Source organism: Triticum urartu, chromosome 7A (assembly GCF_056163025.1).
Source record: "Triticum urartu cultivar PI428250 chromosome 7A, HENAU_Tu73, whole genome shotgun sequence".
Lineage (NCBI taxonomy): Eukaryota > Viridiplantae > Streptophyta > Magnoliopsida > Poales > Poaceae > Triticum > Triticum urartu.
The window spans coordinates 4,094,933-4,120,314 of record NC_141879.1 but is presented as its reverse complement, the minus strand read 5'-3'; the positions used below and the strand labels follow the sequence as shown (position 1 = coordinate 4,120,314).

Sequence of the window (25,382 nt, the reverse complement as noted above, 5' to 3'; positions counted from 1 at the left end):
CCCCTATGTAGGTAGTCTTAAATACACTATAAGCATGCTATATCGAGAATATAGCATGCTATTAGCGAGGTATTTTATATTATTATTTATTTAACAAGACATTTCTAAGAACGCTATAAAGTGCTATTAGCCGCGTTATAGTACGCCATTTTTTCACGGGAGAAAACAAATCACATGGCATCGGTCGCTCCAATCGGCCGGCTGCCCGAAATTTGGGCCGGCCGGCCGGCGCCCATATAATATAACATAAATATGCCCGGTTTGAAGGGGAGTTAGTGCGAGTTGACTAGAGGATGTAAAATTAAATTGTAAGATGCTGGCGTGTTAGTCTATTTGGCTGATGTGATGTGATGTGATGCGATGGGTTTTGTATTATTGCTAATAAAACAAACGCTTGCCTTGTGTCTGACCTGGCCATGGCGTTGAGCTGCTGAACTCTATCTTCTCATTGCATCCACCAAATTCCATGCGGGTAGTGAACTGTTCGATCAAGAGGAGATGGAAGCCGCGGTTGGCACCGTGGCCGGTAGAATGGCGCCGAAGCTCTTCGAGTTCATAGTAAGAGATCACAATCTGCGAGTGGACCTGGAGCATGACATCGAGTACATCAAAAATGAGTTTGTCATGATTTCTGCGGCCGTTCAAGAAGACGAGAAGCGTCGCCGGAGGAGCGGAGATTCTGGCAGCGACCACGTACACAGTCGCTGGATCAGCATGGTGCGTGACTTGGCGCACGCCATTGAAGACTGCATCGACCGATTCACGCACCGCGTGACGCTCCACACCAACGCGTCGTGGATTCGTCGGAAACTTCACCGGGTGAAGACGGTGAGGGCCCGTAACCAGTTTGCCGCGGCAGTCCGTCGTCTCAGGAAGACATCAGAGGAGGCATCTAAGCTGAGACAAAGGTACAACAGTGAGTTTGGCGGCAGCGGCGACGGATCCAGCACCTTGGAATCCGACGAAGAAGATACAGCGACGGACACCTCAGTGGCCGCCGTGGGTATGGACGAGCGCCGTGATGAGCTTCTGGAGTTGATCCACCACCATCGTCAGCAGCAGAAGCTCAACGTGATCTCCATTGTTGGCTTCGATGGCATCGGGAAGACCCTCCTTGCCTGGCAAGCCTACGACTACACAGCTGGGAAAGGCGAATACGAAGCACGGGCTTGGGTTCGTGCTGCTAACAAAGGTGCACGGGATGTTCTCCGGCAGATTCTCCGGCGACTTGGGTATTCGGATGCCGGCACACTCAGCGAGCTCCGCACAAGGCTTAGAGAGTGCCTTGGGAACAAGAGGTATGGGGTCGATCTTTTCTACAGTATTTCTATTCCAGACATGTTTTTCTCTTTGATTCCATGACATATATTTGCCCATCACCGGCCCCCAAAAAATGAGTGCGGAGTTCCTTTTTGGACAAAGGGAGTATATTAATATCGCGAAGATCGTCGGAGTATATATACATGAGATTAATTTTTTTTCCAAGACAATGAGAGCATTATTCATTCAAACATCATACCGTATAATTGCGTGGATTTACACACGACTTTCATGAGAGAATGCGTACAGCCAAAACAAGTACTCCCTCTATATATAACTAAATGTAAGATGTTTTAGATCACTAAAGTAGTGGCGTGAAATATCTTATAAAAGTGTACATAGTCGTGGAAGAGAAAATTGGCATAGTTCGATAGAAATTAGTTGGATGACCAAGATATTTTTACGTGCCTAGTTTTACGGTATAGTATATATTATTTCGGTAAACATGATGCCAAATTGTTCCTTTATTTGGTTTGCCACTATATTACCTTTTATAATAGAAAATAAAAAAGATGAAACGTGGTTAGACTTGCTGGGATGATTTCTAGATACTCTCTTCAACAAACCACCACTCATTACTATATTTTTAACCATACTATTTTGAGAAATATTTAGCGAAAAAATAGATATAATCACAGGTAGCTCGTGCTAAACCTTTTGTTATCCTTCTCCACCAACCTCATCACTCGCTACATTGTTGTTGTGTTTATCATGTAGTGCCATACCATGAGTCCAAAGGCTTCCACACATGTTCATCTTATTCTAATTGTGTATATCGCTTATGGGCTTTCCTATTACAGCGTGATTATTGAAGTATGTGAACTGAATAATTGTACACCCGTGTTCTTTTGCTGACCTGGAAATCCGCAGTTTGGGCAATTAAGCGCACCTGCAACACCGACCCACAACAAGGAAACTGTATCCATCGGCCGACCGGCGGGAACATGTCCGCGAACAGTGATGTGGGAGACAGCCATCCAATCACATCACCTTTACATCCGTCTAGGTTCGGTTAATTTCAAATTCAAATGCATAGCTCCCGATCACATAGGGCACGTCCGATTACGACAGAAAAAAAAGGCAAGTATGCATAGTTTTTACATGCCCGATTACAAAAGAATATCAGCATGGCAGTCCATGCAAAAAATTGAATTTTCTGCCTGCCTGACCGGCAATCCAGGCCTCCACATTTAATATGTCGCCGCCTCCTTCTCAGCAACCTCCCGATCCCTCGTGGGCTTCAACATCTTAAAGCAGACTACTTACACGATCATCCTTGCATCGTCATCCAACTCATCCATCTTCAAGGTGAACATCTTCACATCCTGCGAAGTGGCCATGATCTCAACCATCTTCTCTTCGAGAATGACCTTCTTCTCTTCAAGTATGATTTTCTTCTCGATCGCCGCCATCAACATGTTAAACCTCTCAGCCTTACCTGCGTCCTTGACGTATTCCTCCTCTTTCTTTGCCAAAAAGTCCTTGAGCCTCTCCATCATCTTGGCTGCCACCCCTTCTCGCTTAGCTTTCTCCTCCTCCCACTTCTTTCTCTGGAACCCTCTTCTAACCTTCTTGTCTGGCACTTTTGTGGCCGGTTGGATCAACCGTTTCTTCCTCAGAGCCCATGCCCACTGTCTTGGCAATGAATAGATTCCACTGGGGTTGCATATTCAACTTCAACCAGTAATACATGATGGTGAAGTTCTTCTTCTCTAACTTCAATAGCACATTGCATGGACGGGAAGGCTATGAAGTAAAACATTATCAACATGTATGCATATCCGATCCGGCTAAACGATCGACACATCGAGAAAATCGTCCCAACAAGTTGCATATCCGGCCAAATTATCAACACATATTAACCTTACTTGCTCGGAGATTTGCACATCACTTGGTCACCGTTCGATGAGTTGCTTCAAATGGTCACAATACTTGGAAATGGCCTCTTGCATGATGTACCATCGATAGTTGAGAGACTTCATCGCACGGTCGCGGATGAGTTCGTTGGCGTAGGTCTTGAAATGCTTGTGCTCATGGAACCAAGTATGAAGGTTGGCCCAAAATGTTGAGCCATTTGCTCTGTACCATGGTTCAGATCGATGCTAGTGGCTAGCCATGCATCGTACAATAACTCATCCTCCCTCATGTTGTAGCTCTCTCTTCTTTGGATCAGCAAAAATCATCCGGATCGTCCTCCTCATCATTCTCCTCCTGCTCCTGCTGGTAGTGGCCCAATCCAGCTATGTGTACATGCCAGACTGAGAGTGTCGTTGCATGCCTGGCTGGGTGTACGTGCCAGACTGGGAGTGTTGTTGCGTGCCCGGCTGCATGGACTCAGAGTGATTGCATTAATTGAGATTAATCTTCAAAATATCAAAAATTGCACTAATTGAAATTAATATTCTAGAGCAACATTAGCTGCACAAATTTTATTTGTAAAAACATTCTTTCACTTCCCTCTATCACTTCAACTGTATCAGGCAACAACCATTTTTTGAATGAGATAAGCGGCACCAAGTGTGTGCCTGCACCGGTGAGGACTTAGTTCGTATTATAGACTACATCACTACCAAACCCCTCAAAGTCCGATAAAACAACTTAGTGTTGGTGAACGTAGTAATTTCAAAAAAATTCCTACGCACACGCAAGATCATGGTGATGCATAGCAACGAGAGGGGAGAGTGTTGTCTACGTACCCTCGTAGACCGACAGCGGAAGCGTTATGACAACGCGGTTGATGTAGTCGTACGTCTTCACGGCCCGACCGATCAAGCACCGAAACTACGGCACCTCCGAGTTCTTGCACACGTTCAGCTCGATGACGATCCCCGGACTCCGATCCAGCAAAGTGTTGGGGATGAGTTCCGTCAGCACGACGGCGTGGTGACGATCTTGATGTTCTACCGCCGCAGGGCTTCGCCTAAGCACCGCTACGATATGATCGAGGTGGAATATGGTGGAGGGGGGCACCGCACACGGCTAAGGAACGATTACAGAGATCAACTTGTGTGTCTATGGGGTGCCCCCCCGCCCCCGTATATAAAGGAGCAAGGGGGGAGGCGGCCGGCCTAGGGGGAGGGCGCGCCAAGGGGGGAGTCCTACTCCCACCGGGAGTAGGACTCCTCCTTCCCTTGTTGGAGTAGGAGAGAAGGAAAAAGGGGGAGAGGAACAAGGAAAAGGGGGCTGCACCCCTTGTCCAATTCGGACCAGAGGGGGGGCGCACGCCTCCTTCCTTTTGGCCTCTCTCCTCTATTCCCGTATGGCCCAATAAGGCCCATATACTCCCCGGCGAATTCCCGTAACTCCCCGGTACTCCGAAAAATAACCGAATCACTCGGAACCTTTCCGATGTCCGAATATAGTCGTCCAGTATATCGATCTTTACGTCTCAACCATTTCGAGACTCCTCGTCATGTCCCCGATCTCATCCGGGACTCCGAACTCCTTCGGTACATCAAAACTCATAAACTCATAATATAACTGTCATCGAAACCTTAAGCGTGCGGACCCTACGGGTTCGAGAACAATGTAGACATGACCGAGACACGTCTCCGGTCAATAACCAATAGCGGAACCTGGATGCTCATATTGGCTCCCACATATTCTACGAAGATCTTTATCGGTCAAACCGCATAACAACATACGTTGTTCCCTTTGTCATCGGTATGTTACTTGCCCGAGATTCGATCGTCGGTATCTCAATACCTAGTTCAATCTCGTTACCGGCAAGTCTCTTTACTCGTTTCGTAATACATCATCCCGCAACTAACTCATTAGTTGCAATGCTTGCAAGGCTTAAGTGATGTGCATTACCGAGAGGGCCCAGAGATACCTCTCCAACAATCGGAGTGACAAATCCTAATCTCGAAATACGCCAACCCAACAAGTACCTTCGGAGACACCTGTAGAGAACCTTTATAATCACCCAGTTACGTTGTGACGTTTGGTAGCACACAAAGTGTTCCTCCGGTAAACGGGAGTTGCATAATCTCATAGTCATAGGAACATGTATAAGTCATGAAGAAAGCAATAGCAACATACTAAACGATCGTGTGCTAAGCTAATGGAATGGGTCAAGTCAATCACATCATTCTCCTAATGATGTGATCCCGTTAATCAAATGACAACTCATGTCTATGACTAGGAAACATAATCATCTTTGATCAACGAGCTAGTCAAGTAGAGGCATACTAGTGACACTCTGTTTGTCTATGTATTCACACATGTATTATGTTTCCGATTAATACAATTCTAGCATGAATAATAAACATTTATCATGAAAGTAAGGAAATAAATAATAACTTTATTATTGCCTCTAGGGCATATTTCCTTCAGTCTCCCACTTGCACTAGAGTCAATAATCTAGTTCACATCGCCATGTGATTTAACACCAATAGTTCACATCACCATGTGATCAACACCCATAGTTCACATCGTCATGTGACCAACACCCAAAGGGTTTACTAGAGTCTATAATCTAGTTCACATCGCTATGTGATTAACACCCGAAGAGTACTAAGGTGTGGTCATGTTTTGCTTGTGAGAGAAGCTTAGTCAATGGGTCTGCCAAAATTTAGATCCGTGTGTATTTTGCAAATTTCTATGTCTACAATACTCTGCATAGAGCTACTTTAGCTAATTGCTCCCACTTTTAATATGTATCTAGACCGAGACTTAGAGTCATCTAGATTAGTGTCAAAAATTGCATCGACGTAACCCTTTACGACGAACCTTTTGTCATTTCCATAATCAAGAAACATATCCTTATTCCACTAAGGATAATTTTGACCGCTGTCCAGTGATCTACTCCTAGATCACTATTGTACTCCCTTGCCAAACTCAGTGGTAGGGTATGCAATAGATCTGGTACACAGCATGACATACTTTATAGAACCTATGGCTGGGGCATAGGGAATGACTTTCATTCTGTTTCTATATTCTGCCGTGGTCGGGCTTTGAGTCTTACTCAATTTCACACCTTGTAACACAGGCAAGAAACTCTTTCTTTGACTGTTCCATTTTGAACTACTTCAAAATCTTATCAAGGTATGTACTTATTGAAAAAACTTTATCAAGCGTCTTGATCTATCTCTATAGATCTTGATGCTCAATATGTAAGCAGCTTCACCGAGGTCCTTCTTTGAAAAACTCCTTTCAAATACTCCTTTATGCTTTGCAGAATAATTCTACATTATTCCCGATCAACAATATGTCACGCACATATACTTATCAGAAAGGTTGTAGTGCTCCCACTCACTTTCTTGTAAATACAGGCTTCACCGTAAGTCTGTATAAAACTATATACTTTGATCAACTTATCAAAGCGTATATTCCAACTCCGAGATGCTTGCACCAGTTCATAGATGGATCGCTGGAGCTTGCATATTTTGTTAACACCTTTAGGATTGACAAAACCTTCTGGTTGCATCATATACAACTCTTCTTTAATAAACCCATTAAAGAATGCATTTTTTTATCCATTTGCCAGATTTCATAAAATGCAGCAATTGCTAACATGATTCGGACAGACTCAAGCATAGATATGAGTGAGAAACTCTCATCGTAATCAACACTTTGAACTTGTCGAAAACCTTTTGCAACAATTCTAGCTTTGTAGATAGTAACTCTACTATCAGCGTCTGTCTTCCTCTTGAAGATCCATTTAATCTCAATGGCTCGCCGATCATTGGGCAAGTCAATCAAAGTCCATACTTTGTTCTCATACATGGATCTCATCTCAGATTTCATGGCCTCAAGCCATTTCGCAGAATCTGGGCTCATCATAGCTTCCTCATAGTTTGTAGGTTCATCATGGTCAAGTAATATGACCTCCAAAACAGAATTACCGTACCACTCTGGTGCGGAGCTTACTCTGGTTTACCTACGAGGTTCGGTAGTAACTTGATCTGAAGTTACATGATCATCATCATTAGCTTCCTCACTAATTGGTGTAGTAGTCACAGGAACAGATTTCTATGATGAACTACTTTCCAATAAGGGAGCAGGTACAGTTACCTCATCAAGTTCTAGTTTCCTCCCACTCACTTCTTTCAAGAGAAACTCCTTCTCTAGAAAGGATCCATTCTCAGCAACGAATATCTTGCCTTCGGATCTGTGATAGAAGGTGTACCCAACATTTTCTTTTGGGTATCCTATGAAGACGCACTTCTTCGATTTGGGTTTGAGATTATCAGGTTGAAACTTTTTCACATAAGAATTGCAACCTCAAACTTTAAGAAATGACAACTTTGGTTTCTTGCCAAACCATAGTTCATACGGTGTCGTCTCAACGGATTTAGATGGTGCCCTTTTTAATGTGAATGCAGCTGTCTCTAATGCATAACCCCAAAACTATAGTGGTAAATCGGTAAGAAACATCATAGATTGCACTATATCCAATAAATTACGGTTATGACATTCGGACACACCATTATGCTGTGGTGTTCCAGGTGGCACGAATTTGTGAAACTATTCCACATTGTTTTAATTGAAGACCAAACTCGTAACTCAAATATTTGTCTCCGCGATCAGATCGTAGAAACTTTATTTTCTTGTCACGATGATTTTCCACTTCACTCTGAAATTCTTTGAACTTTTCAAATGTTTCAGACTTATATTTCATTAAGTAGATATACCCATATCTGCTCAAATCGTTTGTGAAGGTCAGAAAATAACGATACCCGCCGCGAGCCTCAACACTCATCGGATCGCATACATCAGTATGTATTATTTCCAATAAGCCAGTTGCTTGCTCCATTGTTCCGGAGAACGGAGTTTTAGTCATCTTGCCCATAAGGCATGGTTCGCAAGCATCAAGTGATTCATAATCAAGTGATTCCAAAATCCCATCAGCATGGAGTTTCTTCATGCGCTTTACACCAATATGACCTAAACGGCAGTGCCACAAATAAGTTGCACTATCATTATTAACTTTGCATCTTTTGGCTTCAATATTATGAATATGTGTATCACTACGATCGAGATCCAACGAACCATTTTCATTGGGTGTATAACCATAGAAGGTTTTATTCATGTAAACAGAACAACAATTATTCTCTAACTTACATGAATAACCGTATTGCAATAAACATGATCAAATCATATTCATGCTCGACGCAAACACCAAATAACACTTATTTAGGTTCAACACTAATCCCGAAAGTATAGGGAGTGTGCGACGATGATCATATCAATCTTGGAACTACTTCCAACACACATCGTCATATCACCCTCAACTAGTCTCTGTTTATTCTGTAACTCCTATTTCGAGTTACTAATTTTTAGCAACCGAACATGTATGAAATACCCAGGGGCTACTATAAACACTACTAAGGTACACATCAATAACCTGTATATCAAATATAGCTTTGTTCACTTTGCCATCCTTCTTACTCACCAAATACTTGGGGTAGTTCCGCTTCCAGCGACCAGTCCCTTTGCAGTAGAAGCACTTAGTCTCAGGCTTAGGTCCAGACTTGGGCTTCTTCACTTGAGCAGCAACTTGCTTGCCGTTCTTCTTGAAGTTCCCCTTCTTCCCTTTTGCCATTTTTCTTGAAACTAGTGATCTTGTCAACCATCAACACTTGATGTTTTTCTTGATTTCTACCTTCGCCGATTTTAGCATCGCGAAGAGCTTGGAAATTGTTTTTGTCATCCCTTGCATATTATAGTTCATCACGAAGTTCTACTAACTTGGTGATGGTGACTAGAGAATTCTATCAATCACTATTTTTTCTGAAAGATTAACTCCCACTTGATTCAAGCGATTGTAGTACCCAGAAAATCTGAGCACATGCTCACTGCTTGAGCTATCCTCCTCCATCTTTTAGCTATAGAACTTGTTGGAGACTTCATATCTCTCAACTCGGGTATTTGCTTGAAATATTAACTTCAACTCCTGGAACATCTCATATGGTCCATGACGTTCAAAACGTCGTTGAAGTCCCGATTCTAAGCCGTTAAGCATGGTGCACTAAACTATCAAGTAGTCATCACATTGAGCTAGCCAAACGTTCATAACGTCTGCATCTGCTCCTGCAATAGGTCTGTCACCTAGCGGTGCATCAAGGACATAATTCTTCTGTGCAGCAATGAGGATAAACCTCAGATCACGGATCCAATCCGCATCATTGCTACTAACATCTTTCAACATAGTTTTTCTCTAGGAACATATTAAAATAAACATAGGGAAGCAACAACGCGAGCTATTGATCTACAACATGGATATGCTAATACTACCAGGACTAAGTTCATGATAAATTTAAGTTCAATTAATCATATTACTTTAGAACTCCCACTTAGATAGACATCCCTTTAATCCTCTAAGTGATCACGTGATCCAAATCAACTTAACCATAATCGATCATCACGTGAAATGGAGTAGCTTTCAATGGTGAACATCATTATGTTGATCATATCTACTATATGATTCACGCTCGACCTTTCGGTCTCAGTGTTCCGATGCCATATCTGCATATGCTAGGCTCGTCAAGTTTAACCTGAGTATTCTGCATGTGCAAAACTGGCTTGCACCCGTTGTAGATGGACGTAGAGCTTATCACACCCGATCATTACGTGGTGTCTATGCACGACGAACTTTGGCAACGGTGCATACTCAGGGAGAACACTTATACCTTGAAATTTAGTGAGAGATCATCTTATAATGCTACCGTCAAACAAAGCAAGATAAGATGAATAAAAGATAAAAATCACGTGCAATCAAAATATGTGACATGATATGGCCATGATCATCTTGTGCCTTTGATCTCCATCTCCAAAGTACTGTCATGATCTCTATCATCACCGGCATGACACCATGATCTCCATCGTTTTGATCTATATCAATGTGTCGTCACGTGGTCGTCTCGCCAACTATTGCTCTTGCAACTATTGTTATTGCATAGCGATAATGTAAAGCAATTATTTGGCGCTTGCATCTTATATGCAATAGAGAGACAACCATAAGGCTTTTGCCAGTTGCCGATAACTTTAACAAAACATGATCATCTCTTATATCTCATCACGTCTTGACCATATCACATCACAACATGCCCTGCAAAAACAAGTTAGACGTCCTCTACTTTGTTGTTGCAAGTTTTACGTGGCTGCTACGGGCTTAGCAAGAACCGTTCTTACCTACGCATCAAAACCACAACGATAGTTTGTCAAGTTGGTGTTGTTTTAACCTTCGCAAGGATCGGGCGTAGCCACACTCGGTTCAACTAAAGTTGGAGAAACTGACACCCGCCAGCCATCTGTGTGCAAAGCACGTTGGTAGAACCAGTCTTGCGTAAGCGTACGCGTAATGTCGGTCCGGGCCGCTTCATCCAACAATACCGCTGAACCAAAGTATGACATGCTGGTAAGCAGTATGACTTATATAGCCCACAACTCACTTGTGTTCTACTCGTGCATATGGCATTTACGCATAAAACCAGGCTCGGATGCCACTGTTGCTGAACGTAGTAATTTTAAAAAAAATATCCTACGCACACGCAAGATCATGGTGATGCATAGCAACGAGAGGGGAGAGTGTTGTCTACGTACCCTCGTAGACCAACAGCGGAAGCGTTATGACAACGCGGTTGATGTAGTCGTACGTCTTCACGGCCCGACCGATCAAGCACCGAAACTACGGCATCTCCGAGTTCTTGCACACGTTCAGCTCGATGACGATCCCCGGACTCCGATCCAGCAAAGTGTCGGGGATGAGTTCCGTTAGCACGACGGCGTGGTGATGATCTTGATGTTCTACCGTCGCAGGGCTTCGCCTAAGCACCGCTACGATATGACCGAGGTGGAATATGGTGGAGGGGGGCACCGCACACGGCTAAGGAACAATTACGGAGATCAACTTGTGTGTCTATGGGGGCGCCCCCCGCCCCCGTATATAAAGGAGCAAGGGGGGAGGCGGCCGGCCTAGGGGGAGGGCGCGCCAAGGGGGGAGTCCTACTCCCACCGGGAGTAGGACTCCTCCTTCCCTTGTTGGAGTAGGAGAGAAGGAAAGAGGGGGAGAGGAACAAGGAAAAGGGGGCTGCACCCCTTGTCCAATTCGGACCAGAGGGGGGGCGCACGCCTCCTTCCTTTTGGCCTCTCTCCTCTATTCCCGTATGGCCCAATAAGGCCCATACTCCCCGGCGAATTCCCGTAACTCTCCGGTACTCCGAAAAATACCCGAATCACTCGGAACCTTTCCGATGTCCGAATATAGTCGTCCAGTATATCGATCTTTACGTCTCGACCATTTCGAGACTCCTCGTCATGTCCCCGATCTCATCCGGGACTCCGAACTCCTTCGGTACATCAAAACTCATAAACTCATAATATAACTGGCATCGAAACCTTAAGCGTGCAGACCCTACGGGTTCGAGAACAATGTAGACATGACCGAGACACGTCTCCGGTCAATAACCAATAGTAGAACCTGGATGCTCATATTGGCTCCCACATATTCTACGAAGATCTTTATCGGTCAAATCGCATAACAACATACGTTGTTTCCTTTGTCATCGGTATGTTACTTGCCCGAGATTCGATCGTCGGTATCTCAATACCTAGTTCAATCTCGTTACCGGCAAGTCTCTTTACTCGTTTCGTAATACATCATCCCGCAACTAACTCATTAGTTGCAATGCTTGCAAGGCTTAAGTGATGTGCATTACCGAGAGGGCCCAGAGATACCTCTCCAACAATCGGAGTGACAAATCCTAATCTCGAAATACGCCAACCCAACAAGTACCTTCGGAGACACCTGTAGAGAACCTTTATAATCACCCAGTTACGTTGTGACGTTTGGTAGCACACAAAGTGTTCCTCCGGTAAACGGGAGTTGCATAATCTCATAGTCATAGGAACATGTATAAGTCATGAAGAAAGCAATAGCAACATACTAAACGATCGTGTGCTAAGCTAACGGAATGGGTCAAGTCAATCACATCATTCTCCTAATGATGTGATCCCGTTAATCAAATGACAACTCATGTCTATGGCTAGGAAACATAATCATCTTTGATCAACGAACTAGTCAAGTAGAGGCATACTAGTGACACTCTGTTTGTCTATGTATTCACACATGTATTATGTTTCCGGTCAATACAATTCTAGCATGAATAATAAACATTTATCATGAAAATAAGAAAATAAATAATAACTTTATTATTGCCTCTAGGGCATATTTCCTTCACTTAGAGCACAACAGTAGCAAATGGTAAGCCGCATCATATTGGACAGCGACCCGTATACCTTCAGCCAGAACTTTGCCATGTCGAGAAGCTAAGCACGAAGGGCGCACCACATTCGTTAAGTGGAGAAATGCACAAGTGCAGTTTAGGCCTGCAACCGATGCAAATTGAGCACTGCCATATCGGCACAAAACATAGTTTAGATTCATGAATAACCAAACTTTAGGCAGCATCCATATATCAAAAGGAGAGAGACATGGAATACGGCGAGGCAGACACCTCAAAATACTATCAAACTTGACGTGTGTTGCACGTGCACGATTACTAGTTAATAAAAGAATATGAGAATTTCATACTCTTATGGGTCATGCTTAAGACTCTTTGATATCATTGTTGGCTGCAGTTATTGGTATACTCCCTAGATTGTTTAAGAAAAAGGGTTTCCCCCGCTTTGTATTACAAAGCAACCACCGATACATCCAACGATAGGTGCTGGGGCCGCAGCACAAACAAGCCCAAAGAAAAAAAAGAAAAAAAAAGAAAGAGAAACAAATGCCAACAACGGCACATCAACGAAACGAAGATGATCGGCGACCGCTGCACCCTCCAGAGAAGTACCACCACGTTCCCAGCACTCTGAAGCGCTGTGTAACAAGCAACACCTTCAAGAAGGAGGCGACGACGACGCCGCTGTTGCCCGGACTAGTCCTAGGGTTTCCCCCGGTACGCGGGGGGCAGTAGGGGAAGGGGTGTACCCGACGCCCTTCAGGAAGGTCCGGCGGCACCCACAGGCGTCGCCGCATCGGGGCCGGACTAGCCGCCAGAGATTTCTCCCAACCCAAACCCCCACCACCACCCCAGACGAATCATAGTGCACCGCCCATCATGCCGCCCACCAACATGTGCCACCACGGTCACCAAATCAACTTCGCTGTCTCCCAGAGGTCACCGGGAGAAGAGATAGTGGCCTCTGGGGCATCCGCAACATCGCCGACGTGAGAGGACAACCACCACCGCCACCGCGGAGCCGACCGGACGCACGGACAAGGGGCTTACCAGGCGCCAAGGCTTGGACAGATCCAAAAGGGTCCGGACAGCCCCTGCCGCCACGCTGCAGCTCGTCGGCCGACGAAGCCGCCACCGCCTCTTCGCCACCAACCAGGGAGCAGCGTCACCACGCACCGAGTCGCCAGCCCGCCCTAGCCCAAATGGAGCCCGAAAGGGCCTAGATCTGGGCCGCGCGGGCGCCGCTGCCACCAGCATCGCCACGCCGCCCCGCGGCCAACGGCCGCGCCGCCGCACCAAGAACCACGAAGCTCGCCGGACTCCCGCCGCCGAGCCACACCACAGCCGGCCGAGCCGCACCGCCGCCATCGGGAGCCCTCCCCCCCCCCCCCCCCATGAGTGAGCGGGGAAGGGACGGCCCACCGCCGCCAGCGCCACGCGGGCAAGGCCCGGCGGACCCAGCCGGCGGCGGCGGGGAGGGAGATGGATGGGGAGGAGGGGCCGGAGGAGGAGAGGAGCAGCAGGGGCCCGCACGTCGCCCGCTGGGGGGGGGGGGAGGGGCGATGGGAGCGCGGGGGAGGAGGAGAGGGAGGTGGAGCGCGCGAGGCCGGCGGCCGGCGGTGGCGGGAGTGGGGGCAGCCGGCGGCGGCGGTGGGGGGCGGAACCCTAGTGGCGAGAGCCGCTCACACCAAAACCATATCCCGTTATTCCCTAGATTGTTTATCCACTTCTGCCTTGACATTGTGCATGTTTGTGCCATATCTCCCGAGCTAGTCCCTACATGGATTAATTGCCTTGGTATATTATGTGTTATTTAGACTTGCATTATGTTATATTTTCTTTTATGTTTTGAAAAGGAGGATTGCCCCCGGACTCCATTCCCATGATCATCAGAAGAGCGAATGTGTTCTAACTTGCTTTTATTGTTTGTACAGATTCTTCATTGTAATCGATGACATGCGGGCATTAATTTGGCATGATATAAAATATGCTTTCCCTGTGGATCCCAAGTTCAGCATAGTTATCGTTACAACGACGACCCGGTCCATAGCAAATGCATGCAGCTGTGCTCATGGTCATGTGTACGTGATGACAACTCTTGGCGAGCAACATTCGAGACAATTGTTTTTCCAAGAAGCTTCCATGGGAGACCCACCACAACTTGGTGATCATATGCAGCTGGGCTCAGAAGCACTAAAGAAATGTGATGGTCTACCCCTTGCTCTTGTTACCACTGGCCGGTTGTTGCAAGGTGATCCCACACGAGAAAGATGGGCAAATCTGGGCACAAACCTTGGCAAACATCTAGAGACAAATGAGGCCTTAGCAAGTTTGAAGCGCGTGCTTGTCCATAGCTACACCAGTCTTGGTAGCCAAGATGTCAAGGCTTGCTTGCTATATTTGGGTATTTACCCAAGTGGCCATCCAATCAGGAGAGGAAGCCTGATAAGGAGATGGTTAGCTGAAGGGTTCGTTCAAGGGGGTCATAGATCTAGTGCCCTGGATGCCGCTATTGGGAGTTTTCATGAGCTGCTCGACCAGAGTATCATCCAGCCTATTGATGCCAGCAATGCAGAGGTTAAGACATTCCAAACTCACGGAATGATGATAGAGTTCATCCTGAACAAGTCTATAAATGAGAACTTTGTTACCTTGTTATACGATAAGGCTACCCTACCCAGTAATGTCCGTTGGCTCTCTGTGCATAATAAAACTGCAGCAAGTTCGAAAGTGAATCCAAAGGATTTACGGCTTGTCCGGTCTTTGACAATCTTCGGTAACACGCACAAATCTGTCTTGGACTTTCCCAAGTATAAATTGATGCGAGTTTTGGATCTTGAAGAATGTGATGAATACTTGGAGGACAAGCATCTGAGAGAGATATGCAGCAACCTGGTGCTACTCAGGTACTTAAGCCTCGGGGGTGCTGCTACAGTTACAGTTCTTCCCAAAGAGATCAAGAAGCTTCAACTTTTGGAGACACTTGATGTAAGAAGAACCAAGATCGAGATTCTGCCCAAAGAAGTGTTGAAGTTGCCATGCCTGATTCACCTGTTTGGAAAGTTCAAGCTTGAAGGTGTAGGCCGAATGGGTAAGCTACAGATTTGGTTGTCAGAGAACAGTAACTTGGAAACACTAGCAGGATTTGTCGGGGACAAGAGCCAAGAATTTACGCAACTCATGGAACATATGAAGCACCTGACAAAGCTGAAAATATGGTGCGAGTCCACGACCGATGTCAGCAGCAACTTAACTCATCTCTCAGTGGCCATCAAGGGGTTCATCGAGAGAGGCACCAATTTGACAACTTCATGTTCACTCTCACTGAACTTCAGCGGTGAACGGTCTCAGGACTTGCTGAATTTCTCCCTAGAAAATGGCAACTCCTACTATCTTAGCTCGCTCAAGCTACAAGGAAACAACATATTCAGCCTGCCTTTATTTGTTACAATGTTGGCTGGTCTCACTAAGTTGTGCCTTACATTCCCTCATCATCGGCTAAGCGGTGACATTGGTGATGCCCTGAGCAAAGTGCGCGGCCTGAAGTACCTGAAGCTGATTGCAGCTCAACTGGATCATTTCGTTATCAGACAGGGTGCACTTGAAATCCTGCAAAGCTTATGCATCGTAGTGGAAGTCATGACTGGGCTGGCAATTGAAGAGGGAGCTCTACCGGACCTTGACTCTCTCCAGTTGTTATGTAAGGATCTAAATGGCTTTAGCAGCACGACGATCCAGTCCCTGCCGCTTCTTAAGGAGGTCGCTCTCCATGATGAACTGGACGACCAAATAAAACTTGGGTGGAAAGAAGCAGCAAAGAACCATCCCAGACGTCCCAAGGTCTTGTTTAAACTGGTGGGAAATGAGCCTGCTGTAGGAACTAGCACTGTGGCAATACCCACAGCTGGTACGTTGGCCCAAGAGGCTCCCGTGGCACCACCTACTAATACGATTTTAGCAATGACAACACGGTCTGGTGCCATTTCTACTGAAGAGTCTGGTAAGCAAGTGTTGTATGTGCATCTTTATTTTGCCAAAGTGCACCTTTGATCAATTCTTGGGGTGTGTTGAGATATCTGCATATACTTTGTCTTCATGTATGCACGTGACCTTTTCTTATTTTTATCATCCAGTACAAGTTGTTACGTCTGAGATAGGAAGTGAGCCTGCTGCGGAAATCCCTGTGGCACCAATTACGGATATGCCATTATCAGTGACCATGTTGTCCGGTGCCATTTCAACTGGAGAGCCCGGTAAGCAAGTATTTATTGTTGCATGTGAATCTTATCTTGCTTTAAGTATTTCTTGGTTGTGTCCAATGTTTTAAATAGCAGGCTATGCCAAATAGGGGCGGCCCTTCAAATCAGCTATAGTGACGCTATAACCCGCTATAGCCGGTTATTTCGTAAGTTTAGCGGGCTATGCCATATAGCGGCACCTACTCAAACAGTTGTAGCCCCTCTATAGTTGGGCTATAGCAGGCTATTTAAAACTTTGGTGTCCATTGATATATACTCTCTCTTCACGCAGGTAGTTGAACTTTTTTTTATATTTTATCCTGCAGTACAAGTTGTTACTTCTGAGATGGGAAGTGAGTCTGCTGCAGAAATTAGCCCTGTGGCAATAGCTACTAACACGATAACCACAACGCTTGCTGTGGAAAGTGAACACGTGGAGAGTTCTGAAAGCTATGCGGCACCACCTACTTATATGACATTATCACTGGCAATGCCGCCCAAGGCTGTTTCTGATGGAAATTCTGGTGAGCAAATGTTACATGTGCATCTTATTTTGCTAACTAATACTTTCGTTAATTCTTGGGGTTTTATTGAGTTAAATATGAACTCCCTCCTCACACCGGCACATGCCATTTTTTATTCTTCATTGTGTAGTACCAGTTGCTACTTCTAAGACGGGAAGTGAGACTGTTGCAAAAATACACGCAGATCCAGCTACTAGTGATAATACAACATTGTCGGTGAATCACAACATCTTTGCAAATGCACAACAAGAACATCCTGGTAATTAATTATTTGTTCTATGTGCATATCTTTTTTTTTTCAATTGCTACTTCGGTTAGTTCTTGTGGTGTGTTGAGTTATTTACATATTCCCTCCTCACATAGGATTTTTTTTCGTTTTTCCTTTATCATGCAGTAAAAGTTGTTGCTTATGAGATGGGAAGTGAGTCTGCTGCTGAAATCCCTATGGCATCATCTACCACTGATAATGCAACATCACTTAACCATGATGCATTTGCTAATGCACAACAAGAACATCCTGGTAATCAACTAAGTATTGTTGTCGATGATGTTGTTTTCCTTAACTGCTGGTACTTTGGTAAGTATTGATGATGAGTTATATATGCTCCCTCTGCATGCGCTCATGTGACACTTTTTATTGTGCAGTACAAGTTGATGGTGATGGTCAACATGATGATCATAGTACAGAAGATGTAGATAGCTCCGGTGATTCAAATGATTTTGCTAGTGAAAATGGGCAGAGCACTAACATGGCAATGTTTACAGAGGGGATGGAAGGAGTGGCAGGATTAGAGGGTCAGCTGATGGAAAATGGCACCCAGGTAATTTACACAGTTCACTGTCTTAAATTCTTCTAATCTTCTCTTGGTGGCGTAGCCAGTAGAATCGAGGCGCAGTTTGGAGGTAATATTTCTCCTAGGTAAATAAGTCTATTCAGGTTGAATGTGGGGTTGATTTAGAAAATGGAGATGTGGATAGTTGTGTACTCGTGTCTTTTTTTTTGTTTGCGGGCGAGTTGTGTACTTGTGTTAAAGGTTCAGTTTCTTTAAGTGGACCTAATTATGTGCAGGTCGGGGAGGAACACGGGATGCTGGAGCATGAGGCCGCACGCCTCGTAGAAGCCGCTCTTGGGCAAGGACAAAGCCGGCAAACACTCCCAGGATTGGAGATGCTGGAGAAGGTGAAGGTGAGACCCGAAGAAGGTGCTGGGAAAGATGTCGTTGAGGCGAAATGACTGTGGGAAGGATCTTGTTTTCCAATGTGCATGCTTCCTGGACTTAAACAGCAGCAATTTACACCATGGAAAGAAATACCTATAGGTTCAGCTTATAATAAAAAAAACAGTAGCAATTGCCTCTATGCATCCCTGTTGGCGGTAGGAGGCGAGAGCATATGCTTGACCAGACTTGCTTTTCTCTCTCTGTTGTTTGTCGCCACCGAATGCTATCGTTGTTGTGGACGATATCCTGCTATGTTATTCCTTCAAATAAATAAACCTTGGATGTTGGCAAGGAAACTTTGAAACTCAAGTTTTCTATGCGGCTCTCTTGTGGAGTATAGTATCTTAACAGAAGGGGTTGAAAAGGTAGAGCAGAGTGTAAGTTGTAAACTGCTGGGCAACCTGAGGAGAGCTCGTGCCTTCTGTGCTCTGTTTCTAAAGTGTGGTTAAGTGCACACTGATGGTCTATCTATATATGTATATATGTAGTTGAGTTGTGAAGCTTATCTGCCGGAGACCCCTTGATGATGGACGCCGTCTGGATTGCAAACCACATGCTCTAGCCTACAATTATCAGCGAGGGGTGAAGGCAGAAGGCAGTGGACAAAGATGGACCACGGATCCGGAGATCCGAACATCCAGCCTCAGGCCGACCACCTCTGACGGAAGAGATGACCATCACCGTCGGTCGCATCGGTCAGAACAGATCTGGTCGGAGCTTCCACCAACGAGACCACCAGGCCCTCCACGCCGCCGCCGCCTATCTGAAGGCGCTATGCACGACACCGCAGCCTAGCTGGCCGTCGCCGCCGACCGGAGCCGGCGCCGCCGGCGCCCAAAGAGGCCGGCCGCTACGCCCGCAGCCCACGTCGCCATCCATGGCTGGGCCGCCCGCCGCACCTAGCCGCCACCGTCGGAGGACGGGCCGGCCGCCCGCCACCTGCCGCAGCCATCCGCTGCGCCGCAGAACCCAGATCGGCCGCGCCGCCACGCGCCTAGGGGTCCCGCCCCAACCCGAAGACGCGTGAGAGAGGAGATCCCCCGCCTGATATATAACTGATACATATATAGCTTTCTAAACTATGAATACTTCATGTTGCAACCTCTGCTTTTTTTATCTGTTTCCTAAACTCTGCTTTTGATCTGCTTCCTAAACTCTGCTTTGCCTATCGTTAGCCTTTGCTTTGGTCTGTTTTCTAAACTCTTTGCCTGGTGACGAGACGAGAATAGACTGTTGGGCAATAAGCCATGGTGGGCTCGGACGTGGCCGGGCGCATGTGTGTGTGCGCGCCGGGCACATCGGGTCAGGACCGTGGCACATCCTTCCATGCCACCAGAAATCCAAAAGTATTGCTGTCACCCTTATTTATCTGTTTCTTTCATTTCCTATGCATATTACCGTTGAATTGAAAGAAGTGTGATATAATCAATATTAAAATTGATAGTATAGGGGTTCCCCTGTTTCTTTGTGGTGCCTACTTTGGTACTTGACCATTATATATTCATGAATCCATGAATTTATGAAGTATATTCTGCTTTCGCTTCAGGCCAAAATTTCTGCCTAAAATGACCTTGCAAATATGTAGGAGCCAGGAAGCGGAGAATCTTGATATCTGAACACCCTTTCTTACCAGTAGGTTATGAATATAACTATTTATATTATGTTTGTGTGGTATTCGCCATGTTGTGTGAAATATGTGACCATTGGGAGATGGTCTAGTGGAAGTGTGGAACAGAGGACTGGTTAATGTAGAAAATGTTAATGGATTCTAAGCATAGACAGACCTTCATCAGAGTCTATTAACCACTGCAAACAATGTACAAAAGCTGGACAATGTGCGAAAAAGCGATTCAGAACTCTCCCTTTTTTTGATGACATTAATAGCAGACGCATCTACAGTGATGCACATTGTTGTATTTTCTTTTAGAAAAGGAGGGTGCACCCCCGGCCTCTGCATCTGGACAATGCATACGGCCACTTTATTAATTATTAAGCACAAAAGACCTTACAAAGTAGTACATCAGTAAGCCTGAAGCCACCATCTAAGCAACATCTGTCGCTACTCCTACCCCCTTGATGCAGTGGTGCCGAATGTCCGAGCCTAATACCAGACAGACATCGCACCAAATCCTAACATCTAATGTTGGATGCCCCATCCTAGCCACATACCAGGACTGGGTCACACGCCGGTCCGGCGCACTCACTGAGGCTGCCGCCGCCTTCTTCCACCGATCCATCTGCAGAGCAGGTACTGGCGCACAGACCTTGCCAGGCCTGCCGTCGACACCACCATGGCACCAGACAGCTCGACCACCCTGCGCTCGTCCATCCAGCCGCACCCGTCGTCGATATGCAGCTGCACCATGCCGCCACCCACTGGTCGTCAATGACACGATAGATACAATGCCGCATCACCTGGCAACCTCCACACCATCGCCACTGCTGGAGCTACTCGGAGCCCACCATCCACAACATCTCTCCCCCGAACAGCAGCTCCTCCCAAGACGGCGCCTCCATGGAGGATACGACGCGCAGGACGCCGCCGCCGCCCAATCCAGACTGAATTTTGGACTTTCGTTCGGGAGGGGTTCGGGGGTGGATAGGGGGGACCTTGGCTTCGCCTCCAGGAAGGGTAACGACGTCAAGTGACGTCGCCGATGCCGGGCCGAACACGCCGACCAAAGTTTCCTCCGGTCCCCATCCTATGCCACCAAAGATGAAAGAGCCATGGGGCTCAACCCACCAGAAAGGAGGACCGAGAAGAACTCCTTGTATATCTCCAGATGCCGAATCCAACGATCCGACGTGGCCAGCGACGATCATCACCACCCCGCAGCGGCCGACGGAGTCCGGAGAAAAGATCCCGATGGATCCGATCTGGATCCGGCGGCACCCGCGACAGGCCAACGCAGCCACCACCTCACGACATGCAGGTCGCCACCGCCGCGCCGCGCACGACGCCGATGGGAGACCCGCCCGCGGCGCCGCCGGACCCCACGTTCGACCGGCGTTCCTCTGGATCCCGCTGTCCCGCGCCAGCCAAGACGGAGAGGATGGGGAGAAGCCCCGCCGCCGCCCAGCCGGCCAGGCTTCGCCCGGTGGCGCTATGGACGGCGGCGAGGAGAGGGAGAGGAGGAGGAGACTCGAGGGGTGGCGGCTAGGGTTTTCCCCCGGGTCGCCCGCGGGGGCGACGCGAGGGGCGAGGAGGAGACGTGAGAGGATTAGTTTCAAGGTCTTACCATGAGATAAAAGACCAGGCAACACCACCATGATTGAGAAATTCAAGTGCCTTTTGTGATGAGAAGGACAGTTAAGACTGAATATTGTCACACTTGCTTGCAGAACAATTGGAGTTACAGAGTGTTATGATACTTACCAAGAGGTTAGCGATCGAATACTAACTATGTAACCATGTTCCATGTTCCCTGGTGCATACACAAACAGAAGACTGTAGTACTTATCCAAGTTACAATCAGTGTCAGTCACCACATTGTTCTTCCCTTCCCAATCAACATATCTGCATTAGAGAAACAAAAATAGCTTCCAGTTTTACTGAAAAAAGGAACATTAATTCATACAGAAGTAATCCAGAATGTGAAAGGAAACTACCCAATGTGATTTGCCTGGTAACTCAGCCCACACGCTGAAAAATATATATTCGTACTGAAGAAATTCGTGTGAAGTGGATTCGCATTCTGAACCAAACCTTAGACTTGCATCATGTTTCGAGGATTTAATGGCTGGGTGTACCAAAATGTAACGGCTTAAGCCCCACCGCCAATGCGCGTGGGACCTCTCCGACTGCTGTGTTGAAGAGGGGAAAACACACTTCTGAATTTCCAAAACAAGAGAAGGATACTTTTATGAATTTCCAATCTTGAGGCAAAGGGCTGGAATGAGTAAATTATACAAGTCATCAATTGTGGTGGTTTTTTGCAATTTACACCCATGTAAGCCCTCCCCTTTTTTCTTTCAAAAATTGGTTCAAAGCTGGGGAGGGGGGGCATTGGCCCCCTCATATTAACACATTGCTCTGCCTCTGCATCACCTTCACCATGGCCACTGTGGCATCCTCCTCGGTGACCTGCATGAGGCCGGCATGGTGGCAGGGTAGCCGGCGGGCTGTAGGGTGGCGGGTTGGCCGGAGGGCGGTTAAGCAGGGAAGATGTTCCGCGTTGGAGTAGCACCGTGTACAAGACCGGGCTCGCCAGTCGACCCTGAGACAGAAAGTATTGACTGCTTAGTAAATCCAGAGATCGGGCTCAGTTTATATACAACCTACAAATAACTAAAGAAGCCCATATTAGAATTGTTCTCACGTACTGCCATGTCCACCCGGAGATCAGGCTCTGAGCGCGTGCGCTGGAGCGATGTCGTCCAAGTCAGTGTCGGCACCGCAATCCTACCGCCGAGCCCAAGCTGAGGGTCACGCTCCTCGCCAGACGAAGCGGCGAGGACGCGTAGGTGCGAACTACTGATCGTAGTCGGCGCTCCGAGGCCTGCCGAGCCCTTAATCTGGATGGCAGCAACCCAACACAGCCCACCAAAAAACACTTGCAACATCTCCTGCCTGCTCTACTACCACTACCAGACGGTCAGCTACAACATTTGTCTGCTACTGGCAAAAACTTGGTTGGACCCTTACCATCAAGCTTGCTAAGTTGTAAGATCCTAGTAAGGGTTCGACTTGAATGAAATAACCTTGAAGGAGATATCACTGGGATGGGAGCTTATCCAAATCTTCTCTATAGTGATGTCAGTTCAAATAAATTGTTCGACGGATAATCTCATCTTTGGGGTGAGTGCTACAAACTTACTATGTTACGTACATCAAACAACAATATAACTGGAGTAATACCATCAAGTATAGGGAAATTAACTCATCTGGGGATACTTGATGTTTCATCAAACAAACTTGAAGGACAGATTCCGAGAGAAATCGGCAACTCAACGATGTTGTTTAACCTGAGCCTTTTCTGGTAACTTGCTCCAGGGAAATATGCCACAAGAAATTGGATCACTGAACAACTTGGAGTATCTAGATTTGTCATCAAACAACCTAACTGGGCAAATACCAAGATCAATTGAGCACTGCCTAAAGATTCACTTTCTAAAGTTGAGCCACAATCACCTCAATGGTACAATTCCTATCGAACTTGGGATGTTAGTAAACCTACAAGATGTGTTGGATCTAAGTGACAATTCAATTGTTGGATCTATTCCAAGTCTGTTAGGCGGTTTTGGTATGCTTGAAAGCCTTGAATCTTTCTCACAATGCACTGAACGACAGCATTCCACCATCATTTCGAAGCATGACCAGTCTGCTATCCATGGATGTGTCATACAACAAATTAGAAGGGTTAGTGCCACATACTAGGTTTTCCGAAGAAGCTCCAATCAAATGGTTCTGGAATAATAAGAAATTGTGTGGTGTTGTGAAAGTTTTGCCCCCTTGTGACCTTCCTCAAAGTAATAAACGAGGGAAAACATCTGATGCTAGTTTACTAGTTATTATACCAGTTGTTATATCTTTTGTGTTTGTCATTACACTAGTAACATGGCATTGCAAAAGGAAGAAAAATAAGATATAAACATCAAATGAAGTACAACTGACCATGATGTACGCCATCTGGAACTTTGATGGGGAAGATGTGTACAAGAATTTTTTTTGATGCCACAAACAATTTCAGCAATGATTTTTGCATCGGATCTGGAGGGAATGGATCTGTCTATAGGGCTTAGTTACCAACAAGTGAATTATTAGCGGTGAAGAAGATCCATGTGGAAGAAGACGATGAGCAATTTAACCATGAAATACACTCATTGGTGCACATTCGACATCGCAACATTGCAAAGTTATTTGGTTACTGCTCCGCAACTCAGAGAAGATTCCTTGTATATGAATACATGGACAGAGGGAGCTTAGCAACATCTTTAAATTGTGTGGAAACTGCAGTTGAAATGGATTGGACAAGGAGGTTAAATATTGTTAGGGATGTTGCTCATGCTTTGTCATACATGCATCATGGTTGCTTCGCGCCGATAGTCAACAGAGATATAAAGAGCAGCAATGTTTTGCTTGATCTTGAATTTAAGGCTTGCATCTCGGATTTTGGTCTAGCAAAAATACTAGATGTGAATGGATCAAACTGCACAAATCTTGCCGGGACAAAAGGATATCTTGCCCCAGGTAAAATTATATCACTATGTTGGTACTTTTAGATAAACATACTAGAAGAGTTATTATTGATCAATGCACTTAGATGCTATAGGTAGCAAAATTGACTCTCAAATGTTGATATTTCTTCAGAGCTTGCATACACAACAAGGGTGACTGAGAAGTGTGATATTTACAGCTTCGGAGTGCTGGTTCTAGAGTTGTTCATGGGATATCACCCAGGTGATTTCCTTTCATCCATTGTCGACAAAACTACGTTGCTTCGGAATTTGCTGGACACACGGCTCCCACTCACGGGAGCTGTGATCGCAAGTGAGATATTTCAAGTGATCATCGTCGCTGTCCAGTGCATAGAGCCTGATCCATCACACCGTCCAACGATGCAACAAGTACTCAAGGTCTTCTCAACAGTTGAACGATCACCTACTGATCATCTTGATTATCTCCAAACGGGCATTGTCATCCCTGCCTGCTGGTCATGAATGTTCATCTGGCTATCACATTGTTGTTTGTTTCCTTATGATTACATAGCCTCTGTGTTAATTTGTTTTCTTCCTTACCCTCATGCCCTGTAGCTATTGTTTTGCATTTAGCTACATATAAATATTTGTATACAAGGCAGAGCTCCTGCTATTTCTTAATAATTATTAATGAACAATCCATTCACATCCTGTGTCAGATGCCTCCTTATAGATCCTTATGGACATTATAATATT

The 25,382-nt window shown here is 46.0% G+C and overlaps 1 protein-coding gene and 1 pseudogene across 1 annotated transcript; both read left to right on the top strand.

Moving 5' to 3' along the window:
- The first annotated feature begins 420 nt into the window (after window positions 1-420).
- LOC125523984 (disease resistance protein RGA4-like) lies at window positions 421-18,732 on the top strand. Its single transcript, XM_087536286.1, has 8 exons — window positions 421-1,298; window positions 14,441-16,506; window positions 16,640-16,759; window positions 17,071-17,268; window positions 17,399-17,527; window positions 17,663-17,788; window positions 17,914-18,089; window positions 18,338-18,732. Exons 1-8 carry the CDS (start codon window positions 499-501, stop codon window positions 18,500-18,502), a joined length of 3,780 nt encoding a protein of 1,259 aa, XP_087392412.1. The 5' UTR covers window positions 421-498; the 3' UTR covers window positions 18,503-18,732.
- A 2,683-nt stretch (window positions 18,733-21,415) lies between these two features.
- LOC125524012 (MDIS1-interacting receptor like kinase 2-like) lies at window positions 21,416-25,148 on the top strand (annotated as a pseudogene).
- The last annotated feature ends 234 nt before the right edge of the window (window positions 25,149-25,382 follow it).